Source organism: Magnolia sinica, chromosome 2, assembly GCF_029962835.1.
Source record: "Magnolia sinica isolate HGM2019 chromosome 2, MsV1, whole genome shotgun sequence".
NCBI classification, from domain to species: domain Eukaryota; kingdom Viridiplantae; phylum Streptophyta; class Magnoliopsida; order Magnoliales; family Magnoliaceae; genus Magnolia; species Magnolia sinica.
The window spans coordinates 111380192-111404847 of NC_080574.1; the positions used below are offsets into that span (position 1 = coordinate 111380192).

The following is a 24656-nucleotide window of genomic DNA, read 5'->3' on the forward strand; positions in this document are numbered from 1 at the left end:
AAGTGTGTATTAAGGGCCTTTTTAACAATCCCCAAAGTTTCATTAAAAAATTCAACCATTTTCCCAATGTTTACCCATGTTTTCCAAAAAGTGCGATAAATTATGCAATACAAACGATATATCTCGTGCGATAACCGATACGTATCTGTATCCCAAGGGTGCGATACATTGTGCGATACCGATATTTCGAACACTGCCTAGGACAACTATTCTGTTGATTATCTGTACACTCAGTATGTATAAACAGATAGGATGCTAGAGCAGGAGCGCAACTCTGAAGCTTCATTCAAAGAGAATGCAATAGTACCTAGTTAGAAGGTGAAAAGAACCTTGAAGCATAGAATAGTTTTCTCTATAGCTGAAAGAATCAAAAGAAACACAAATGTATAATATTTATAGGCTTCTCAAGTCTATCTAGGAAAGTTCTAGAAAGAGTCTTAAAGCTTATCTAGAGAGATCCTAAGGATTCTTTCAAGACCATCTAAAAACTTCTCATTGATTACAAGAATACCTTCATAGTACATAGAAATCACAAAAATACCTGCATAGTAATTTTTTTAAGGATAACAATTTAATTTTATTGATGAGACACTTTGATGAAAGTCATTTCGGAAAAAGACAAAAAAAATAAAAATAAAAATAAAAAATAAAAAATAAAAAATACAACCCCAACATTACAACCTAAGCAAAGACAACTTTACAAGCGTTTACATTTTTTACCCCAAACACACATTTTATGTTGGGGTTGTGCCCTGGAAAAACAATGATATTAGACCTTGATATATGGCATGATGCATTCGTTATTCTTAATTAACTGTTATGGAATATGTTTGTATGAGTTTTAGAGGCACACCCCTGATGCTCTTGGGCACTGGGAGAGTTGTGTTCCATTGATCACATTGCCTTAGCCATGGCCACACAGGTTCTAGAGCATCCCTGTATTATCATTGGATGGTCATCTCATGTAAGGGGATTGGCTTGGTGTCAGGTGGACGACTGGACATTCTCCACCCATCGGGCCAAATTGGTGTCGAATCACCTCCTTCCCTACCCCACATGATCATGTAAGTGAGCCATAGATGGTCCCTAGTGTTGGGCCTTTGGTCACTTGCATTGGCATGGATTGCTTACAAGCATCAAGACTGGAAGACCCGTTATGCACAAACTCGAATAGGTTTGTGGTTGCACTAAATCTGTCAAATCCTAATGACCTGAGGATGTGTAAATGAAGATGCCTTGATTGATCATGCTTTAGCTCTCTTTACAAGGCTTCTACATAGCCATTAAAAGTGGGTGTAGCTAGGTTTCCTCATCAGGGTCCTCAAAGCATGCACAATTCAACAAGGGATCCATTATGTCTTCTCAAAACATGAATAACACATGAATACGTGGGTGATATTATGGTTTGGATGGTCCATTAAGTGACTAAAAGGTCGATCAACACCTCTAGGGTCATCTAATGGTTGATCGAAGTTTTTCAACCGTTGAATTACGTTTTCGAAAGTTGATTTGTTTTAAATCACACTTAATAGACATCCAATGGTAAAGATCTGACATGATCCATAACCTAGGTGGCATGGGATTGCCCAGAGAAGGAGAACACTTACATTAGAAGGACTTGGACAGTTAAGGTGTTTTAGGCAAGTATACGAATATCCTTCACAATAGGGTATACAAATGTTCCGTAGGGTGGAGTACCATATTGGGTGTATCTCCCAACGACCCAAATTCTTCCTTTTAAGATCCTATTTTGGAGAGAGGGAGAGAGAGAGAGAGAGAGAGAGAGAGAGAGAGAGAGAGAGAGAGCCCCTGTACGTGTCCCAATATGTATACTACCGCAACCGGAATTAGAAACAAATCGCACACTTGCGCGTTCCGCAAGCGTCGTCAATCAATCGACATCGATCAAGCAATCCTTGATCGGTCAAAGACGCATGTTTGATCAACTAAACACGCCAAAAACAGTCCAGAGAGTTTCGGGTATTTTTCTAATTACTATCGATTGATCGACCCGATGGTTCGATAGATCGATCATGGTCCAAAACGTCCAGAGAGCAATCTGTCTAATCCTGGGGAGGTTCAATCAATCGGGCATGGTTGTCGATCGATCAGTGTCCCATGTTTTTACATAAATTGAAAACATCCATTCAACAAGAGTGCTATTCAAAGATGGATAAGAACAATAATCTCCACCTAAGATGCAATTTTTGTGGGAAAGCATATTGAACAACAAAGATTGAATGCGCTCATCTTTGTAAAATATAATCTCCAGCTCGAAGTCTGTCAAGCAAAGAGAGAGAAGGACCAAGGGCTTGATCCTATATGTTTATTAGATATGGAATCTGATGATGAATGGATCACGAAGAAAGAGGATCCCGCACTTCCTATAGATAACACCTAGATGGACATAGGTGAATGCTTTGTTAAAGACTTGGAGGATGTGCAAGGTATATGCGGATCCACATCAAAATTGGATGGGCAACATGGTATGGCTCGTATTCTAATTGTTTAATCCTATAGTGTGGTCTTATAATTATTAATAAATAGCTTATATTATAAAGAGTTTTGCAACAACTATTTTGTAGGTCCTAGAAACTTGCTATTTGAAGGAAGGTGAAGGGAAAAGCAAAAGTGGTAGAAGTAGAGGGGAAAGATGAGTTTATTTCGACATCAAATTCTGAAGATGAAGATGATGTTGACCTCATTGGTGATGAGGAGGATGATGATGGCGCAACCAAGGAAAAATAGATTTCATTGGACTTTTTATTTACTTTTTGAATGATAGAAACAAGTGAATAGAGCATTATACATGTCACTGGGGATGGGGAAAATGCTATTTTTTTTATTTGTATAGAAAACTTACATGTACACGGGATAGGAAAAGGGATTATGACATGATGATATATATACATGATACGTCTTTTTATTTTTTGCATATTCATGACAAAATGGATGATTGATGTGGTTTTTTATTTTTTGTTTATATACAATTTTTATATTTTTTTATGACTTGTTTTATGAAAATCTGAAAAAATATTACGATATACGATACGAAACAGACCCCTTCACTATTTACGATATGATAACGATTATGAGAACATTGAATATGGTTTCTATCAACAAGAGAGAAGGCTACCCCAACCTTAAATGAAGAAGCTATTAAATTAATGGCCTTCATATATGCGAAGCTCGATAATGCAAACTTTTTTTACCTCCCGTCCCCTGAATGGACGCCATATTTGGATGTTATAATCTCTCTCCACAATTTGCCCTCTTCGTTACCAAACCTCCATTGCCACTTCCCTAGCACGGCCACATTCTTAGACTCCAACACTTTTATACACTCACCTCCATTGATTATTGGTTTGCAATCCCCTAAAAATGTCACTCAGTGAAGGCTAAACTTTTTGTTTGCTACATATACAATGGAATCAGCTAGAAGAAGAGGCTTAATATAAACATCTGCCAACTGCTGAGAAGGAACAAGCATTATGTGAATCTGCCTCAAGCAACTTTCTCACAAACAAAGTCAGATAGTTGAGCTCATTATCTTTTGTGCATGGAAAGAGAGAGAGAGAGAGAGAGAGAGAGAGAGAGAGAGAGAGAGAGAGAGAGAGATGCTCCCCTACAAGTTGTAGCTCAAGGGGGAGTCTCATGCAAGCAAAATCAGGCCCCATCGTAATGGTTGATGAGAGAGAGAGAGAGAGAGAGAGATGCTCCCTTGCAAGCTATGGCTCAAGGAGTTTCATGTGAAACAAAATCAAGTGGGCCCCACCGTGATGTGTTGATGACATACACTCCAGCCATGGATGCATAACTCATGTTAGGCCTTAGGCCGAAAATCAAGGGATAAGAAGACATTAAAATCTTATGATCCTTCCAATTCTGATTCCCCCTACAATAAGACCTTCATCTATAGTTAACTACAGGCCAACATTAATCCAAAGAACATTCAACTATATATTTGATGACCTAGACTGTCTCTAAACTATCACATAAGGTGATCATGTCATCAACAAACAAAAGATGATAAATCTTTATTTCCCTGATCCCTACCTTGAAGCATCTCAAGCACCAAATACCCATTACAAACTGAATAAACTAAATTAATCTTTTCACACAACCAAAAATAGAAGGGGACAATAGGGGATCACCTTGTCTAAGATCTTTAAGAGTTCCGACTGTAGCCTTTGGGGGAACCACTGATTAAATTTGAGAAATATGCCCACGACATGCTTCCTTCAATCCATCTAATCCAAACATTTCCGTAACCCATCCATTTTAAAAACTATAGGAGGACGAACAATCCCAGATGGTCAAAGGCATTTTCCATGTCAACCTTACAAATAACTCAAGAATTATCACACCTTTCTCTTAAGTTGAAACATTAATTTGCGATAAGAAAACCTTAAGAATTTGACAATTGTTTTTTTCTAATGTCAAGGTGTCCCTGCCCCATTTTGAGGTGAGATTATTCCTTGCGGATACACACAATCATCCACAAACCAAGTGCATGGGTTATCCCGGGGACGGGAATCGAACTCGCGTCTGTGGGGAGCATACCCATGACACTTGTCATTCGCCCAAATCCTGTGTCGGTAAAATTTGACGATTGTTGACAAACAACCCTTGGAATTTGGATATGATTAGCTACATCACCAACTTAAGATGGTTGGCAAAACAGATTAGTGTTAAGTCCGAAAATTTTGAGTCCTCATCTTTCTAGGGAACGAATTGATGAACGTCACGTTTAAACCTTTATCAAAACAGACCCATTCATGACACACTTCAAAACTAGAATATGTCCTTGCTCACATCCCAACATTCTTTGAAAAATTCCATAGTAAAACCATCTAGCCTAGAAGATTTATTGCCCCTAAGGTAAAGACCACCCTTTTTTATTGAAGGATAACAAGTAATTTTTATTGAGAAACCGCTAAATTAAGCGGAAAAGAATACAACCCAAAAAGAAATATTATTAACCAAGCAAGGATGCCACTACATCAACATTTACATTTTCCCACTCTAATACATCTCTTTTGGATTTCTAAACTACCTCTTCCAAGATCCTTGCTTATTAAGGAAGCAACACCTATTCCAATCAGCACCAAATATTCCAAAAGGCTGCCACCATGACCAAGCGCCGCCACCCCTTTACTTCCTCTTTAGAGCAATGGAGCTCAACCACCCTACCATCCTCTCCGAAATGCTTTGAAGCATTAGATAAGAGATCTTTTCAAAAGAAAATAGACGATATACAATAGACTTTTGTGAGAGGCCTATTTCCTTTTTGTTAACGGATGTGGAGGTGGGCCATACAATGTCTGCCCACCTAACCTTTGTTGGCCTTTGTTTTTACCCAATCTTAAGTTATTAGTTGTTCAAGAGGATTTGGGACATGTTGGGTATATTTTCTTTTGTTAGTAAGGGCAGCTTTGTCAATTTCACTTTTTGTTAATGAACGCAAGCGGAGAGGGTATGGACATACAACATTCTCTGTCTTTCTTCTCCCAACTATGTGCTCTCTCTTCTTTCTCTCCCTCTTTTACTCTTTAATCGACGAAATTACATGGCATCAGAGCGAGGTTTTCTCTTGTTTAATCCATCTTCCACTCTTCTATCTACATTCTTTTCTTAGTTTTTCTCATCTATCTAGTGCTTAAGCTTTTTTAAGAAACCTAGAGTTTCTTGTTCTTTTTTTTTCTTTTCTTTTTTCTTTCTTTTTTTTTTTTTTTTCCTTGGCCAATCATTATGTGCCATCCGCCATATCTTCTTCTCCAAATAGCTTTAATGTTTCTCTTAGCTTGAAGAAAGGTAAGCATGCATGTACCACTCATCCTATCTCCAAATATGTCTCTTTTCAATGCTTGTCTTCTACTTTTCGTAGTTTTGCTATATCCTTATCCTCTCATTCCATTCCCAAGTCATACCAGGAACCATTGTTACATAAAGGGTTGAAGTAGGCAATAGAAGAGGAAATGATAGCTCTTTGTTAGAATAACACTTGTGAGCTCACCAGTCTACCTATCAATAAACTTCTTGTTTGTTACAAGTGGGTGTACACCATTAAGTTTCACCTTGACGGTACAATTGAACATTTGAAGGCTCACTTAGTTGCCAAGGGATATACTCAAACCCTTGATGTTGATTATGCTAAAAACCTCCTCTCCCATTGCCAAGTTGGATTTTTACATGGTTGTTAATCATGGTTGATTGCTCTTCCAACTAGACGTTAAAAATGCATTTCTTTGTGATAATCTCACAAGATGAGGTCTATATGGAGCAACCACCTAGACTTGTTCCTCAGGGGGGAGGGTCAAAACAAGGTGTGTAAAATGGGCATGGCGATTTATGGGCTAAAGCATTCACCACATGCATGATTTGACAAATTCGGTAAAGTTGTATTGAACTGTGGCTTTGGTCAAAGCCATGTTAATCATTCCCATCTATGTACCGAAAGGCACCTCAAGTCTTACCATATATATCGATTATATTGTTATTACAGTAAGTGACAATAAGGGGAATGAGGAGCTTAAGAAGTATCTTCAGAGACATTTCTAAAAGATCTGGGTCATCTTCAATACTTTTTATATAGAAAATTCTAAAACAAAAGAAAGAAAGGAATTAAACTATCCCAACGAAAATATGTTCTAAATTTGCTCACGGAAACAAGCCTTCTTTGTACCAAGCAAGTTGATACACCAATGAATCTGAATCACAAACTTGGCGACCAAAGAGATGTATTTGAAAACCCAGGGAGGTGTAGAAGACTGGTAGGGAAACTCATCTATTTAACTATCACTCGGCCAAACATATCTTATGTTGTGAGTATGGTAAGCTAGTTCATGAGTTCTCCGAGGATACCTCACATGGATGCGGTTGTTCGGATTTAACGGTATCTTAAAAGAGCACCAAGTCAAGGTATTATATATAGACGGAACAATCATCTACAAATCATAAGGTACTCTAATGCAGACTACACAGAATCTTTAGCAGATAAGCAATCTATTACTAGGTTTTTATTTATTTTTTACTTTTTTTTACACACACACACACCCACCACATTGGCACTCGATCCCATGATCTCAATATTGAAACAGTCTCCGGTAGATAGGCAATCTATTACTAGGTATTGCACATTTATGGGAGGAAATCCAGTCAAGTGGAAGAATAAGAAACAAAGTTGTGGCTCGATCAAGCGACAAAGTAGAATATAGAGCAATAATGGCTCATACTAATAGTGAGTTGATGTGGATTAAGAAACCGTTACAAGAAATAGGATTTGTAGTGAATCTACCTATGTAGTTATTTTGTGATAATCAGCCAACATCCCACAATGCAAAGAATTCAGTCTAGCATGAAAGAATTAAACATATTGAAATCGATTTTCACTGCATACATGAGGTCTCCAATGGTGAAATCTTTACACCATACACCATATGTCCAGTCTTAAGATTAACTTGTTGATGCATTTACCAAGGCCTTCAATAACTAATGCAGGCCCATAGCCCACCTAGGCCCATGACCCACTTAGGCTCACCTAGGCCCACTATAGGCCCACCTATAATGTAAGCCCGCATCCCACCATAGGGCCTAGCATGTACTGATTTTTGGACTGTTTATTTAAAGATTTGGTAGCTTAACTTAAGGATAGAAATTTACTATTTTTGGAAGATGAAGGGCTGATTTTAAAAAATGATTGAAGATATGAGGTTAATTTAGAGATGTAATTAGGATTTTCTATATTTTTACTATTATAAGGCTTTTACAATTTTAGGTAGATTAAATTGATTTGATGTCAACTATGATTGATTTTGCTTCAAGCTTGGAATCAACAACATCTATGCTCCAGCTTGAGGGGGGTATTAACAGATGTAAAGGTGGACGGTACAATGTACAGCCCCCCTAGCCTTTATTAGCCTTTATTTTTAGTCATTCTCTTTAGTTGTTAGTTGTTTAAGGGGGTTTGAGACATGTTGGGTATATTTGCTTTTGTTATTAAGGGCAGTTTTGTCATTTTTAATTTTTTATTAATGAATACAAGGGGAGAGTGTGTGGACGTCCAACAATCACTTTCTTTCTTCTACGAACTGGCATAACTGATAGAAGTTTCAGCATCTTGTACTGTAGTAATCATTCAGGTAAGCACCTAGTAGCATGCAACGATTTATGAAGGATTTAATCTTGCAATTCAACTGAAATATAATGCCAAAAAAAAAAAAAAAATGAACATAATTATATTCATGAGGTGAAACAAAAGCAGTGCAAGTATGAAATTCCAACACAATTGGTTTTAGAATCAATATAAATTAACAACACATAGTAAGAAAACATTAGACATGTGTGCAATAATATATAATTTAAAATATAAAAAAAGATAATATTCATGGGAAATGCTTTAATTCCAGTAATCAACACAAAGGTGAGAAAAGCATGTACTATCATTTTTCACATAATCACCCACCACTACCAACTACCAAATCATGCATTCATTTCAATTAGGGCCATACCATGCTACCAAACCCTATATATATGGGCTTTGGCCCTTCTTCAATCCATTGAACAAACTCTTTCTGAGGCTGATACTTTGACCCTAGGTTTAAGAAGCAGAAGCCAACAACATCCACTAAGCCACCCCAATCTGCATAATAAGCCAATGAGACCCACATTGCAAAGATACATAGAGTGATTGATCTTAAACTATATATGTATATATATATATTAAATCTTGATCTTAAACAAAAAAATATATATATTTAAACACTCACAGATCAATAGATAAAAAGTATCCATCTTGCTTTCTTTCTTTTTTATATAGGGCAGTGTTCAAAATATCGGTATCACGTTATGTATTGCATCCTCGAGATACGGATACATATCGATTATCACATAGGATATATCGTTTGTATAAGGTAATTTATCATACTTCTTGGGAAACATGGGGAAACATTGGGAAAATAATTGAATTTTTCAATGAAACTTTAGGGATTGTTAAAAAAGACGTTAATATATACTTTTAAATTCATAACATCTTAAAAAAGAAGTGCACGTAATAGGTTTCCTTTGTATAGGGTCTTAAGTTATGCGTTGTCTGACTGAGCTAATACAACTATGTTTGCTTGCCCTTTAGGATGTGCATGTAATTGTTGGTTGAGGGTTGGTACTAGCTGGAACATGTTGGCAGGCCATCAATGTGAGCATCTACCATTACCGGTTTCCATTAACCTAGGAAAAAAGAGATTGATTCCTAGTGGACAGCTGATTGTAAAAGTTTTGCCAATCTACCTTTAAAAGTCGACCCCAAAATTGATGAAGGTAAAATGATGAAGATAATGATGATGGTCATCATCAAGACTATACTATAAATATAACAGGATTCAAGGAGCTAAAAGGTGGAGGGAAAGACGTAAACGAACTTGGAAACAGGTCGTGAGAAGGAATATGGAAGCTTATTCACTTATACTTGCATGGAAGCTTGAATAGAAACGGCATTGGATTCAGAAGCAGGACCAGGTAACCATCTGTTTCAAATTGTCCGCAAATATCAATAGTTAGGTCCCTGCATTAGATTCAGGAGCAGGAGCAGGGAACCATCTGTTTCAATTTTCAAATTGTCCGCAAGTATAAATAGTTAGGAAGCGGGAATGAAATTCAGTGCTTATTTAGAAGGATCATGCAACTAAGTGTTCATTGAATGATGATGGGGCATTGGATCAGAATGATTAGCAAAATACAATTCACAAGGCTATAATGAGTGCGATGATGATCGTATTAAACGTAGCATTTTACTATTTTAATAGTTCTACAAATATTTATTTTTGAAGTCATAATATTTCCCACCATCTTGCCTTGTTCGACACTAATACACATCCTTATCTAAGGTACATATGTCATATATGTAAATGAGTACAAAGCACATAATTTACTGCTTTATGAGAACTAAAATTCCTTCCATAATCTAGTACTTGGATAACTAGCGCAATTACATGTCGAATAAAAAGTACCTCCTTACCACTTGGCTTCGGAACAAGGTGTGGACTCCACATGTATCCTGTTGGAAAATGAGATATGGATCCATGGTATGTGCTAAAGTATGCAATAGGAGAAAGCTTGAGCTTCTTTCTCCGGAAATCATTAATGAATCCCCTTATGCTCCACCATATAATTAAGTCCACAACAAGATATGAAAGCTGCATTGAGTAAAGATAGAAGATTTGAATAAAAAGTATAGAAAGAGGAACCAAGATCTATTCAAATAGGGGATTTTTTTATGGTCAACAACGAGAATACCTTATAGCCTGCACTTTGAGGCACACGGGCTAGTGGATGAGGAAATTCATGAGTTGGCCTGCCTATCAATTGTAGTAAGAACGCACATTGTTGTATAAAAATTTAAAAAAATAAAAATAAAAATAAAAAATTTTAAAGGTCAAAAGAAAGTTAATGCAATATTTTAAAGAATGTATTACTCAATAAACAAGTGACCACGCATAAGTTTCATATGGAAGAATTATAATTAAAGATGAAAACAAGGTTTGAAAAAATTCAGGAACAAATTATAATATCGGTGATTTCTTCAAACACAATAGGTATGCATAGACTTGAAGTAAACCTTTCAAGGATTTTAGAATCCAAGAACTATTTGAATCCCCTCCACATCCAAGTTTACTTTCAAAGAAATAAAATAAACCAATGTACAATTTCTTTTTTTCTTTTTCTTCTGTTAGAAAGAGAAAACACAACTTTATTAAAAAGCTCACAAACATCATTGTCAAAATCCTACAATTTACGACTTGAATCAAATCTTAAGCAAAACGATTTGAATCCCTTTTCATATGAATCTTACGATTTCATGATTTGAATCCTACAATTTACGATTCAAATTATAATTGTTCTCTTCTATTTTAAGCCTTACTTTGCTTTAATTTATGTTTTTGAATTAGTGGGGGCTTTAATAATCATTTAGAAAAAACCTTTAAAAAGAATTTTTTTTTTTTTTTTTTTTTAAAAGAAAGAGAGAGAGAGAGAGAGAGAGAGAGAGAGAGAGAGAGAGAGAGAATTGTTTAGAAAAGGTAAATTATTTTATTTTGCTCTTTATGAGAGATTAAATTATATATATTCTCTTCAAAGTTAAATCGTATGGCTTTTTTTTAATGATTTCTCACTTCTTAAATAGTCAAAACAGCAAATTGATGTATGACTTATCGACAATGTTTTTATGGATGGTTACAATCATGTTGACTAATATGTATTGTGGAATGTTGGTTAGAAATCAAAATATCTTTTTTCATCGGTCTACATAATCAAATGCCGTTTATCCAACGTGATTCTACATTCAAGAAAGTTGATAAGAGCATAAATTATTAAAGGATCCTTGCATGTTTTAAGGAAAATTTCTTGAAAGTCATAAAGATAAGAATTCTTTAACACAATCATGACATGATGTTACTTGGTGCATATTGATGGCAAATGATTGATTGTTGAGTTTTTAATTTTTTTTCTGATTTATATATATTTTTCATATTTTAAGAAGATCATATAAAAAATTATGATTTAAGATACGATTTGCAATTGGATATTATTTAACTGCTATTATGATTTGTGACACAATAATGATTAAGACAACATTGCACACAAACAAGGTGTTCCATATCCGTTACGATAGGGGCGTAAAGGCTGATACGTATTGGTAATGATTGGGACCGTTACGCGATACGGGAGTGAAACAGGGCAGTTGGTTTTCTGGTACCATATCAGCTGTTATAGGGGGCGTAGTGGCCGTCACGAGACATAATGACTGTTACCCCCATAATGGTAAAAAATGACCACTTTTTTTTCTATTTTAAATTCAATTCTCTCCTCTTTTTATCACTTTTCTCATTCCAAAAACTTTCCAAGATCATTCTACAACAAATTTCGACCACTCTTACTATAATTTTTAAGATTAAAACCATAGATTGAAGCGATTTGGGCGAATAAAAGATCCGAGAGCCATTTTTTTAGAAAATTGAAAAAGTGGTATTTATGCCTTCTTTCTGATTTCTCGTTCTAATGTTTGATTGTGATGTGTAAACATTAGAGATAACCATGTACATAAATTCACCAAACAGCTAAATACAACACTCTCACTAAAGAGCGGACCCTTATGCTACCATAAATATGTTCAAAAAAATGAATATATATTTGAAAATTTTACATTATTTTCAATTTTCTAGATATTTTTCCAGATTTTTCGAAAAAAAAAAAAAAAACAATTTCCTACCGTTATGGGGGTCGTAACGGTCGTTACGCCCCCATATCGGCCGTTACGGTCGATACCTATATCGGAAATGGTGGTGACAGTTATGGCCACCGTTACCGATATGGAATACCTTGCTCACAAAAAGTAAGAAAAGAATACATCCCAAGCAAGCTAGCCTAAGTGAAGACGGCTAGCAACAAGAATATCTTTAACATAAACAACCCAACTTGAAACCAAAAACTTAAGTTTCCTAGTAACATCTTCCACATCAACTCTCTCATTACAAAAACAACACCCGTTCATCTCCACATAGCTTTACCAGCCTTGCCAACTCCACCCCCATGTCAAGCCCACATCAAATTCACCACTGACTCCGACATCACCCAAGCTGTAATGAAAAGACTCAAAAAATGTTCCCATACTCTCAAAGCAAACCAACAATGAAGGAATAGATGATCAATAGACTCCGCATTCTTTATACACATAAGGCAAAAGTTGGGACAAATAAGAGGATCTACTTTGTAAATTATCTATCATAAGAACCCTCTTCTACCCAGTGTTTAAATTATCGGCAATATTATCGAATTATCGCCGATAATTTCGGTATCGCTGGAGTTCCGACACCGAAACTCCCTTTTTTCGTTTCTCTTCCAAATATCACCGATTTTTCAGCGATTTTATCGATTTTTTGCGAAAAGTCCAGTTGTCAGCGAGAAATCGTGGGATAACCGCAGCGAACAACCCATTTTCAGCGATAAAAAGGACCGATAACATCGGAGCGTTGCGTAAATACGAAAAATATCCCCAAAAAAAGAAAAAAAATGGGGAAACTTGCAGATTTCCGTACCTGTAGAAGAGGAGGGCCAATCGTAGAAGATGATGGGTGAACGGAAATTGCGGTGGGCCAATTGATTGATCGGTGTGCCGCAAGTGCCATCCAATCTCTACTTTCCACTTTTTTTCTTCGAATACTCAAAAATTCCAAACCTAAAGATGATTTCGGCGAAGAATCTGCTGAAGATTAGTGATTCGGAGAGACTTTCTTTCGAAATTTTAGGGTTTCGAGGGTTCTCTTCCGAAACCCTCTTTCGTTTCGAAAATAGCGCGATGGGTTTTTACGGGCGCGGATCGACTCTTGACAAGTTGAGTAGCGAGACTGCTACTGGAGTGACGTCACCAAGTTATGTGGGCCCCACCATGATGTATGTTTTGTATCCACGCCGTCCATCCATCTGGAGAGATCATTTTAGCATACGATCCAGAGAATGAGTTACATCCAAAGCTCCAGTGGACCCCACGACAAAAAACAGTGGGGAGAGTGACACCTCCATTAAAAACATCTAAAGGCCACAAAAGTTTTCGATCAAGCTAATATTTGTGTTTTCCCTTCTTTAATGTTTTTGTTAACTTTTGAACAAGTTAGATTTCGATAAAACATCATGGGGGGCCTTGGGGAGGTTTCAATGGTGTACATCAATCTTCCCGCTGTTTTCTGTGGTGGGGTCCACTAAAGCTTTGGATTTGCCTCATTCTCTGAGTAATGCCTTAAAATAATATCTCCAAATGAATGGACATTGTGGATACAACACGTACATCATAGTGGGGTCCACAAAACTTGGTGACATGTAGGAGTCTCACTACTCAACCAGTCAGTAACTAATCCGCATCCGGGAAATCAGATTGCATACTGGTTACTCAGCACGCTCTTACCGTACTGAGTAAACTCTATTAGGCCCACCGTCAATGTATTTGGTCTATCCACGCCATCCATCCGTTTTTCCATCTTATTTTAGGGGTTGAGACCAAAATTTAAGCATACCCAAAGATCAAGTGGACCATACCATTGGAAACAGTTGGAATAATAACATCCCCCGTTGAAACATTTCTTGGGCCCACAATGATGTTTATTTCTCATCCAACCTGTTCATAAGATAACACAGACATGGATGAAGAGAAAACACAAATACAAGCTTAATCCAAAACTTCTGTGGCCCCCAAGAAATTTTCAACGGTAGATGTTCAATTCACACTGTTTCCCATTGTGTGTTCCATTTGAGGTTTGGACATACTTCATTTTTAGGCTCAAGCCCAAAAATTATCTATTAAAATGGATGGACGGAGTGGATAAAATACATAAATCACGGTGGACCCCACAGAGTTTACTCAGTATGCTTAGCCTATGAGTTACTCGGTACGCAATCTGCTTCCTTTTAGCTTCGTGTGCGGGTGCCAGCGTCTGGATGTCACCATGTTCTGTGGACCCCACCATGATGTATGTGTTATATCCACATCATCCATCCAATTAGGGAGATCATTTTAGGTAGTGAACCCAAAAATGAGGCAGATCCAAAGTTAGGGTGGACCACACCGCCAAGGCAGTGGGGACAATGATTCCTACCATTGAAACCTTCCTAGGCGCTATGGCCCACAGTGGTGTTTATTTGTCATCGAAGTTGTTCATAAGATCACATGGAGATGGATGAAGGTAAAATACAAAAATGACATGGATCCAAAACTTTTGTGGCCCCTAATGATTTTTCAATGGTAGGCATGTTCAATTCACATTGTTTCATGTGATGTGGTCCATTTGAGCATTAGATATGCTTCATCTTTGGGATCAAGCCTTAAAATTATCTTGTAAAATGGATGGATGGGGCGGATAAAATACATAAATCACAATGAGCCCCACACAGTTAACTTAGTACGATAAGCGTAATGATTTATACAGCACCACATGTCACTTATTTGTATCCATGGATTGATGGGTCGATGTTATGTGGGGCCATCATAATGATAAATATTTTATCAATGTCGTTCATTTATTTTAATAGATAATTTTAAGACATGAGTCCAAAATGAGACAGATCTGCATGACTGCATCTAAGGTGGACCACACTAAGGGAAACAATGGTGATTAAATGTCCACCATTAAAAACTTCATAGGGCCATTGTAATGGGTGTTTTTTTTTTTTTTTTTGTCATCCAACCTCTTAATTAGGTTACACAGATCTTGATGAAGCAAAAACACGGTTTAGATTATATTAGAATTTGCCACATGTACCATTTTCAAATGCTAGGTATCAAGTGCCATACGTAGCCAGAGTATCAAATACCACACTGATTGAATAATCTAATCCATCTTGATTTGACATCTTTGAGTTCGTTTGCTTTTACATGTCTTAATTAGTGTATGCCAGTTGCATTTGTATTATATAAACTCATTTTGGTTACTATTTGAGTGATATCTTACGAGAACGAATGCCTTTTAGCCCCCATTAAATGGGAACTTCTAATTTAATGCATTATTTTTGTAATTTTTTTCATTCCTGAATATGTAAATGTGTATTTAGGCATGTCCTAAAGTTTCACTAAAAAATTCCACCATTTTCTCCATGTTTCCCCCCTTTTCCCTGCATTTCCGGTTATCGGCGATATCATCGGCGATAACGATATTATATCTTTATCTCCAGCTAGCGAAACTTGTAACGATACCGACAATTCGAACACTGCTTCTACCCCACTAGTCAGGCAAAAGGTGCAAACCAAGGAGGAGAATCATAGAACCAGTGATGATAGGGATGCGGCGAGCAAAAAATCCAAAATAGCGACTTGACATAAAAATTACCAGAGTGAACCAACCAAAGAAGTGAATCTCTCTCTGGAGGAGGAGAAAAATCCTTAAGATGCTGCAATAGCTCGACAAACTCCACAAACTCTTCATCCAATATATTCCTACAACAAGGGGGATTCAAGACAATTTAATCATTGCAGATGAAGAAACAGTCCGCCACCAAAACAAAATGATTGGAGGGTGTGGAAGCCACTCTAAAAAAGAGATTTTGAAGCGAACTATTACCACACCAAACATCCACCCAAAAACAAATGTGGCCCCCATTGCCAAGAGAGAAAGCAATTCCCCTACAAACCAAGTGTTTTGCCCTCGCAATCACCTTCCACATGCTTGAGTCTCTATACAAGGATGATCTTTTCACAAACCAATCACCCACAGAGACACCATACTTGCATGCTAACACCTCCCTCTACAACTTTCTTGGCTTAGATCCAAATCTCCAAATCCAGTTCCCAAAAAGTGCGAGATTCATATCCAAATCCACTTCCAAACCAATGTATAATTTCATGAACGCACTTGTAGAACTTTAAGGGCTAGTTGGATGATTAATGATTATGGCTTCAGGAAATTGGGGAAATTTGAAATTTTACGAAATTAAGGTTTCTAACTTTGGGAAATTGGGGAAATTTGAAATTTTAGGGCTTTATTGATTCGTTGGAATGTTTGAGTAGGTGCAAGATTTTTGAAGTGTCTAACTACCACTCTATTTAAAATACGTACTAACTTTATAATTAATTTTATCGCATTATGTTAAAATTAGTATAAAGCTACAATTTTTTTTATAATCTTTCTATATATAACATGATTTAAACATAAATTTCTAAAAAATTGCTCATCATCTCCAGGCGTGTGCCTGGGTATTTTAGGTGTTCCATGAATAGTTATAAATATCAGTATTGTATTGACTGATACAGGTGTATCATATCCGATGTTCGTGTTGGCGACGAGAAATCGATATTATCTCTGATAATAATATTGGTGTTGCCAAACCGGTGACATTGAAACAACATTTATTCGTATCTCCTCCAATTATCAGCGAAAAGTTGTATCAACATCATCGATTTTTCAATTTATCAACGAAAATTTAGCCAACTACCACCCAAAAAAAAAAAAAGAAAGAAAGAAAGAAAGTAGAAGAAGAAGAAGAAGAAGAAGATTTCGTTGATTTTGGTCACAACAATTCTCCCAAAATTTTCAGAAATTCAAAATAAATAAAAAAGAAAAAAGCCATTATTACCCTTTTTTTTCAAGATTTGCCCGAGGGACTGATTTTCGACTAGATTTGGTGGGGCAATCGAAGATCAGTAGCACCAATTTTTTTCCCCGGAACAGAGAACAAGATTGAAAGTAAACATGGATTTCAGCGATAATATAAGGATTTTAGTTGGGATTTGAAAGAAAAAATGAATTTTGGCGAGGTTTTCTGATAGGAACAATGGATTTGAAATCATCGACTCACCATTTCCTTCACCATGGCTATTTATTCGAAAAGGAAAGCCAAGAGATTTTGCTTATAAGAAAAGCCATTTTACTCAAGGAATTATGCCCTTATGGTAAGGATGCAGATCACATGTGAGCTGCAACCGCTTATCTGCAAGGCCCACTGTGATGTTTGTGAGAAATCCGCTCTATCCATCCATTTTGGCAGATCATGCCAGGGCATGAGCCCAAAAATCAGGTGGATCCAAAACTCAAGTGGGCCGCACGACAAGAAACAATGAGGATTAAACTTCCACCATTGAAACATTCTTGGGGCCATAGAAGTTTTAGTCCTCTTGGATGGGGCTAGTATTGTTGTGTTTTCAGTTCATCCTAGTAGGAATGACCTTATGAATGGTATGGATGGCATGTAAACATCACAGTAGACCCCAGGGATGTTTCAACAGTAAGCATTTTCTTGTCCACTTTTTTCCTATCATGCAGCCCATTGAGTTTTGGATCTGCTTGATTTTTGGGCTCATGCCCTAACATGATTTGGAAAAATAGATGGACAGAGTGGATTTTTCACAAACATAATGGTGGGCCCAACCCAGCTTCTGAGGGTAAAAAGACCTATTTACCCTTATTGGGGGTTAACCGGAAGATTACTCTAAAAGAAGAGTAATACGATAATGTGTTGCAATTATATCTTGATGTGTAGGCACTCAGAAATTGTACACGTGACATATATTCATATGAAAATAGTTAAATGGATTGAGAAACCCTCCCTAGCCATGTCACAATCCCAATGATATATTGATCAACAATCCCAATTCGTGGATGCTTGTTTATGAAAATAGGACCATTGGATTTTTTTTCAATTTAAATGTCCACCAATGTGATAATCGGATAATAATATAAGATTAACTTTGGGCCCACTCACATAACTATATTGGGTACTGTAATTTGGACAATTTAATTTAATTACTTGTGTGCCACAATAATGATTTGTTGGTATCAAAGACCAGCGCCAAAGTGTATCCCAGATCCAATGAAGAGGATGAGACCCTGACCGTGAGGGCCCACCTTTATGTATGCATTCCATATCTACGCCTTCCATCCTTCTAGCCAACTCATTTTAGGGCATGATCCCATGAAGTAGATACAAAACCCAGGTGGACCACACCATAGGAAACAATGGTCATTGAACGCTCGCCATTAAAAACTTCCAAAGGTCCACCATAATGTTTAATTTCCATCCAACCTGTTGATAAGGTCACGCGGACCTAGACAAAGGAAAAAACACAAATATCTGCTTGATCCAAATCTTTTGTGGCCCACAAAAAGTTGTTAATGGTCATTCACCAGTCACCATTGTTTCATGCGGTGTGGTACACTCAGGAGTTGGATCTGCTTCATTTTTGTGCCCATGCCATAAAATATTCTCACAAAACATATGGAAGGCGTAGATATACAACTCATACATTGAGGTGGGCTCCGTGGGACCATAGCCTCTAATTTGTGGACCAAGCCTGATCAAACAATCATAGCCTCTAATTCGTGGATGCTTGTTTATGAAAATGGGATCATTGGATTTTTTCCATTTTAATTGTACAATAAATGTCAACCAATCTGATGCTCAAGTAATAAATTAAGTCTAAGTTTGGACTCGTGATATAATTACACTAGGTGCCATAACTACATTGGATGGATGGATGGATGGGATGGGTGGATGGGATGGGTGGATGGATAGATGGATGGATGGGATGGATGAATGGATAGATGGACGGGATGGTTGGATGGATGAATGGTTGAGATGGATGGATGGATGGTGGGATGGATAGATGGACGAAATCGTTGGATAGATGGATGGATGAGATGGATAGATGGAGTTCATTTACTTTTACATGTCTTAGTTATTTTTGTAATTGTATTATATAAACTCATTTTAGTTACTATTGGAGTAATTTCTTACTATAGCGCATACTTTTAGGCCCCCATTAAATGAAAACATATTATGTATGTATTCTTTTTATAATTTTTATTCATAAATATGTAAATATGTGTATTTAAGCATCTTCCGAAGTTTCATTGAAATTTTTCACCGTTTTTCCCATATCACGATATTGTTTCTTTATCCCCGGCTAGTGAAACTTGTAGCGATACCAACAACTCGAACACTGATTGTATCCATATCGGGCAGATACAATCAGTGTTTAAGTTATCGGAGAAAAGTCGATAATATCGGTGTCGCCAGCGTTGCGACACCGAAAACCCCTTTTTTCGTTTCTCTGCTAGTTTTCGACGAATTATCGGCGATTTTTTATAGTTTTCGCGATAATTATAGTCGGGCGACAAATTCGTTATAGCTACCAACTCCATTTCGCCGATAAAAAGGCAGTATCAGAAATTTTGGAGAGAGCATCGTAAATGCCAAAAAATAAAATATAAAATATAAAAAAAATTGTAAAAAGGTGATTTCGGTACCTGTAGAAGAGGTACGCCTGATCGGAAGAAGAATTCGGTGGGCCTTGATCGACAACAGTTGTGTTTCGGTCTTCCGCGGGTACAGAAAAACCTCCCCTTTTTCTTTTTCTCCGAATGGATGAAAAGTTTCAAAATCAACAAGAATTCTGGCGAATAATCTGTGATCTCTTAGGAATTTTGGTTCGATTTGAAGATTGGGTTCGAAATGGAAACCCTCAAATTGGGATTTGGGTTCCAAATAGAAATGGGAAACCCTATTTCCCTTTCGAAAATGGCATCGGACCCCTTTTTTTCAGGCGCGGATTTGCTACTGACAGGTTTAGTAGCTAGACTCACTATTGAAGTGACGTCACCAAGTTTCGTGGGCCCCACCATGATGTATGTTTTGTATCCACACCTTCCATCCATTTGTAGATATCATTTTAGGACAATATCCAAAGAATGAGTTAAATCCAAAGCTCCAGTGGACCCCAGCACAGAAAACAATGGGGACAGTGACGCCCACTATTAAAAACTTCTGAAGGCCACAAAAGTTTTAGATCAACTAATATTTGTGTTTTCCCTTATTTCATGTTTTTTGGAACTTTTGAATAGGTTGGATTTCAAGTAAACATTATGGTGGGTCTTAGATTGGTTTCAACAGTGGGAATCACTTTCCCTACTGTTTTTAGTGGTGGGGTCCACTACAGCTTTTTATCTGCCTCATTCTTTGGTTCATGCCCTAAAATGATATCTCAAAATGGATGGACGGTGGGGATACAGCACATACATCATAGTGGGGCCCACAAAACTTGGTGACATCACTTCAGTAGCCCACTCGCTACTCAACCTGTCAGTATCTAATCCGCGTCCTCTTTTTTTGGGGATGCTGATGATGCTCATGTTACAGCCATGAGTCGCAGCTACTTACGGTATTATGGGCCCCACTATGATGTAACATATTTATCTGCTCCATCCATCTATTTTGGAAACTCATTTTATGGAATGAGCTAAAAAATGAGTTAGATCCACATTTCAGGTGGACCACACCACGGTAAACAATGTGACTGAACGCTTGCCATTAAAAAAATTTTAAGGCCCATTGTACTTTTTATTTGCCACCCAACCACTTCATTAGGTTCACATAGACCTAAATGAAGGGAAAACACAAATATCAGGCTGATGATCAAAACTTTTGGGACCCAAAAAGTTTTTAATGGTGGTCATTCAATGACCACTACTTTCTATGGTGTGGTCTACCTCAGAATTGGATCTGACTGATTTTGTGGCCCATGCCCTAAAATAATCTGCCAAAATGAATGGACGTTGTAGATATACATCTTATATTATTGATGTAGCCCCATGGCTAGGGTCCCACCCAATAATGGACCGTGAAGAAATCCCACCGTATTGGGTTACTTGTACGGTTTTAATGTACTGGGTAAACTATGTTGGGCCCACCATGAATGTATGTGCTTTATCCACGTCGTCCATCCATTTTTTGGGCCCATTTTAGGGGTTGAGCCAAAAATTGAAGCATATCCAAAGCTCAATTGGATCACGCCACAGGAAATCGATAGAACGATGATTTCTAACATTGAAACCTTTTTAGGGCCTACAGTGATGCTTATTTGTTATCCAACCTATTCATAAGATCACAAAGACACAGATGAATGAAAAATACAAATATCAGCTTCATTTAAAACTTCTATGACCATCAAGAATGTTTCAACGATGGACGTTCGATTCACACTGTTTCCTATGGTGTGGTCCACTTGAGCTTTGGATATGCTTCATTTTTGGAATAAAGCCCTAAAATTGTTTGGTAAAATGGATGGACGGAGTGGATAAAATACATAAATCACGGTGGACCCCACAGAGTTTACTCAATACATTAAGAGTTGTTCGATGTGCAATCCACTCCTACACAGCCTTCAAAGAAGGGCTTGCCATGAATGGTAGGTGGACCCACCATGATATTTGTGAGAAACCCACTCCGCCCATCTATTTTTCTAAATCATGTTAGGACATGGGCCAAAAAATGAGGCATATCCAAAACTCAAGTGGGTCACATGACCGGAAATAATGCAAATTAAACCTCCACCATTGAAACATTCATGGGGCCACAGAAGTTTTGGATTAGTTTTTTTTTTTTCCTTTTTCTTGGCAGTGGCCCATTTGATGTTGGTTGTTTAACAACAACAATTGTACGATCTAAGCCATCCGGACGAGGGAAGTGAAAAGCAGCATTGTCTCAAAGCTATCCAGAAACTTTTTTAATTCATTTACTTTTACCTGTTTTAATTATTATATTTTAGCTATACTTATATTATATAAACTCATTTTGATTACTATTTGAGTGATTTCTTACGACAATGCATGACTTTTGGCCCTCATTAAATGGAAACTTATTATTCAATGCATTCTTTTTGCAATTTTTTCATTCCTGAATATGTAAATATGTGTATTTAGGTATATCCTGAGGTTTTACTGAAAAATTCCACCATTTTCTCCATATTTCCCCCTTTCCCTGCATTTCCGGTTATCGTTGATATTATCGACGATAACGATATTATATCTTTATCTTCGGCCAGCGAAATTTGTAGCGATACCGACAACTCGAACACTGGATACAGTCATACAATACGCAGTACAGGGTTGTACCGGCCTAACTTGAAAAATCCGAACCCCGTCAGTGCATATCAGCCCATATCAAGACCGATACGTCGTACATGTATCAGTTAGACCAACACAAGCTTAAAAACCCTTAACAGGTGTCCTTTCTTCCACTCTTTTTCCTTCTCATTTCGAGTTTTTTCAGCTCAAGGATTGTTTTACCCCCCATTTTTTTACCAGATCAACTGTTAACTTGAAGATCAAAACAACTTTTTTTTTGCTCCAATTGAAAGATTGAACATCGATGGACCAATCTAGGACAATTAAAATAGAAAAGGTAAAAACAAAACAAAAACAAAAACTCGTTTTGTATATTCTTTCTGTAATTGTGTCGAATCAAGGCCTTAACCAGAAATCTATTAAATCATGCTTAATTTGTGTTTGATTTGGGGGCTTTGCATTTTTCTTTTTCCTTTTTGTGATTTATGTTAATAGTTTTTCAATTTTTAGAAATTTTCTTTCTTGTTTTTGTAACTTTTTTAAACTTATTGTTGTAATAATGCATGAAGAGTGTTTTAATAGTATAGATCTATAGATTTGACAGAAACATTGCCTTTAAAAAAATGTGTAACATTTTTATGGTAATTTCGGGCCATTTTTGGGCGTCTGCTTTTCTTTTCTTTTTTTATGCCCAAAATATATTTGGGGAAATGAATCCGATGATAGATCTAGATAAATCTATGTTTAACATAGATCCACCATTGCCGTTGGATTTTCATTTTTTTTTTTTTTTTAGTAACGGATATCATTAAAGAAAGAGAAAGGACAACGACTGCCGAGATGGCAGAAACAAAGAAAAAAAAATAGAGAAACAGCTACTGTCCTAGGAACATAAAATTAAAATCCTTGAGGTGGGGAATATTAGCAGCCCATTCGCTAAGTAAAGTCTTCGCCCTGGATCCCACAACGGCTGCAGAAAAGTGAGAGTTGTTAAAGCATCTATTGTTCCTTTCACTCCAGACCGCCCACCAGATTGCTATGATAGCCATTCTCCGAACAATCGATCTGATTTTCCCCAGATTACAACCATGCCAGAGAGATAGGAGCTAAGCGGCAAAGGCCGGCACACAACCGCTAACATTAAATCTAGCCCAAAAATCTACCCGAATATGGGAAATGTACTGACAGTGAACCAGGAGATGGTCGATTGATTCCTCACTTTCCATACAACAGAGACAAATATTTGGGAGCTGCATGCCTTTCTTTTCAGATTGTCGATCGTTAGAATCCTATTTTTTGATGCCAACCAAGAGAAACAAATGAATTTGGGGGGAACTTGGGACTTCCAGATGAAAGGGGAGGCACGAGAAACTTGAGAGAGAGAAGGCGCGATAGCTGTATAAAGAGATTTTACCGAGAAACGAGAATTTTTGTCCCTCTTCCAGATGACTCTGTCTTGTTCCGTCTGAGTCAGATTAACAATAGAGAGGCACCCAAGTAACCCAGCGTAGTCGATTACCTCCCTTTCGGAGAGATTTCTACGACAAAGAATATCCCAAACTATACCAGCATTGGATAGGGAATAAAATCTGACAATAGGAGCTTCTTTAATAGTGGTGATACGGTATATGCTTGGGAATCTGTCCTTCAGACTCAAATCCCCTAGCCAACAATCCTCCCAAAAACGAATTGCAGCCCCATTCCCCAAATCAAAACCCACATTCTCCACCACAGGCCTTTTAGCTTGAAGGATGCGTTTCCAGATATAAGAAGCTTTATAAGCAGTGGAATCTTTAGTCCACCAACCCCCCCGAGAGAGCCCATACTCACCTTTGACGATTTTGCTCCAAAGAGCCTCTGGTTCAAGTGCCAGCCTCCACGACCATTTTCCTAAAAGAGCCTGATTCATGACTTTGAAATTCTTGATACCCGCTCCTCCTTCCCGATAGTGTCTACACACCTCTTTCCAGTCGAGAAGATGAAATTTATTTTGATTATCCTTACCTCGCCATAGGAAGTCACGTCGCAACTTGTCAATCCGACGTAGGATAGAATTCGGGCATCTGAGCAGGGACATGAAGTAAATTGAGATGTTGGAAAGGGCGGCTTTAATAAGGGTAAGCCTCCCTCCCATTGACAGATATCTGCATTTCCAAGTAGCCAACATTTTTTGAAATTTTTCCACCATTGATATATTCCATCCATTTTTTGCCTTTTTAGAAATTCTTCGAATTTTTTCCTTCTTTTTGTGTGTGTGTGTGTGTGTGTGTGTTTTTTGTATTT

The 24656-nt window shown here is 37.3% G+C and overlaps 1 protein-coding gene across 11 annotated transcripts in view; it reads right to left on the reverse strand.

Moving 5' to 3' along the window:
- The window catches only part of LOC131237382 (sterol 3-beta-glucosyltransferase UGT80B1), an 82276-nt gene that overhangs the window by 27584 nt on the left and 30036 nt on the right, over positions 1 to 24656 (reverse strand). For 8 of the 11 annotated variants that reach the window (XR_009167210.1, XR_009167211.1, XR_009167209.1 and 5 more), the window contains exons 8-10: positions 10291 to 10348; positions 10013 to 10190; positions 8511 to 8641 (exon numbers count right to left, since the gene is read on the reverse strand). Coding sequence is in view for 8 of the 11 variants with exons in the window: in XM_058235111.1 (XP_058091094.1) it covers positions 8511 to 8641; positions 10013 to 10190; positions 10291 to 10348 (367 nt within the window). In the remaining 3 variants the exon portion in view is untranslated. The remainder of the gene's footprint in view (positions 1 to 8510; positions 8642 to 10012; positions 10191 to 10290; positions 10349 to 24656) is intronic. The other 3 variants (XM_058235110.1, XM_058235108.1, XM_058235112.1) reach the window with 2 other exon arrangements.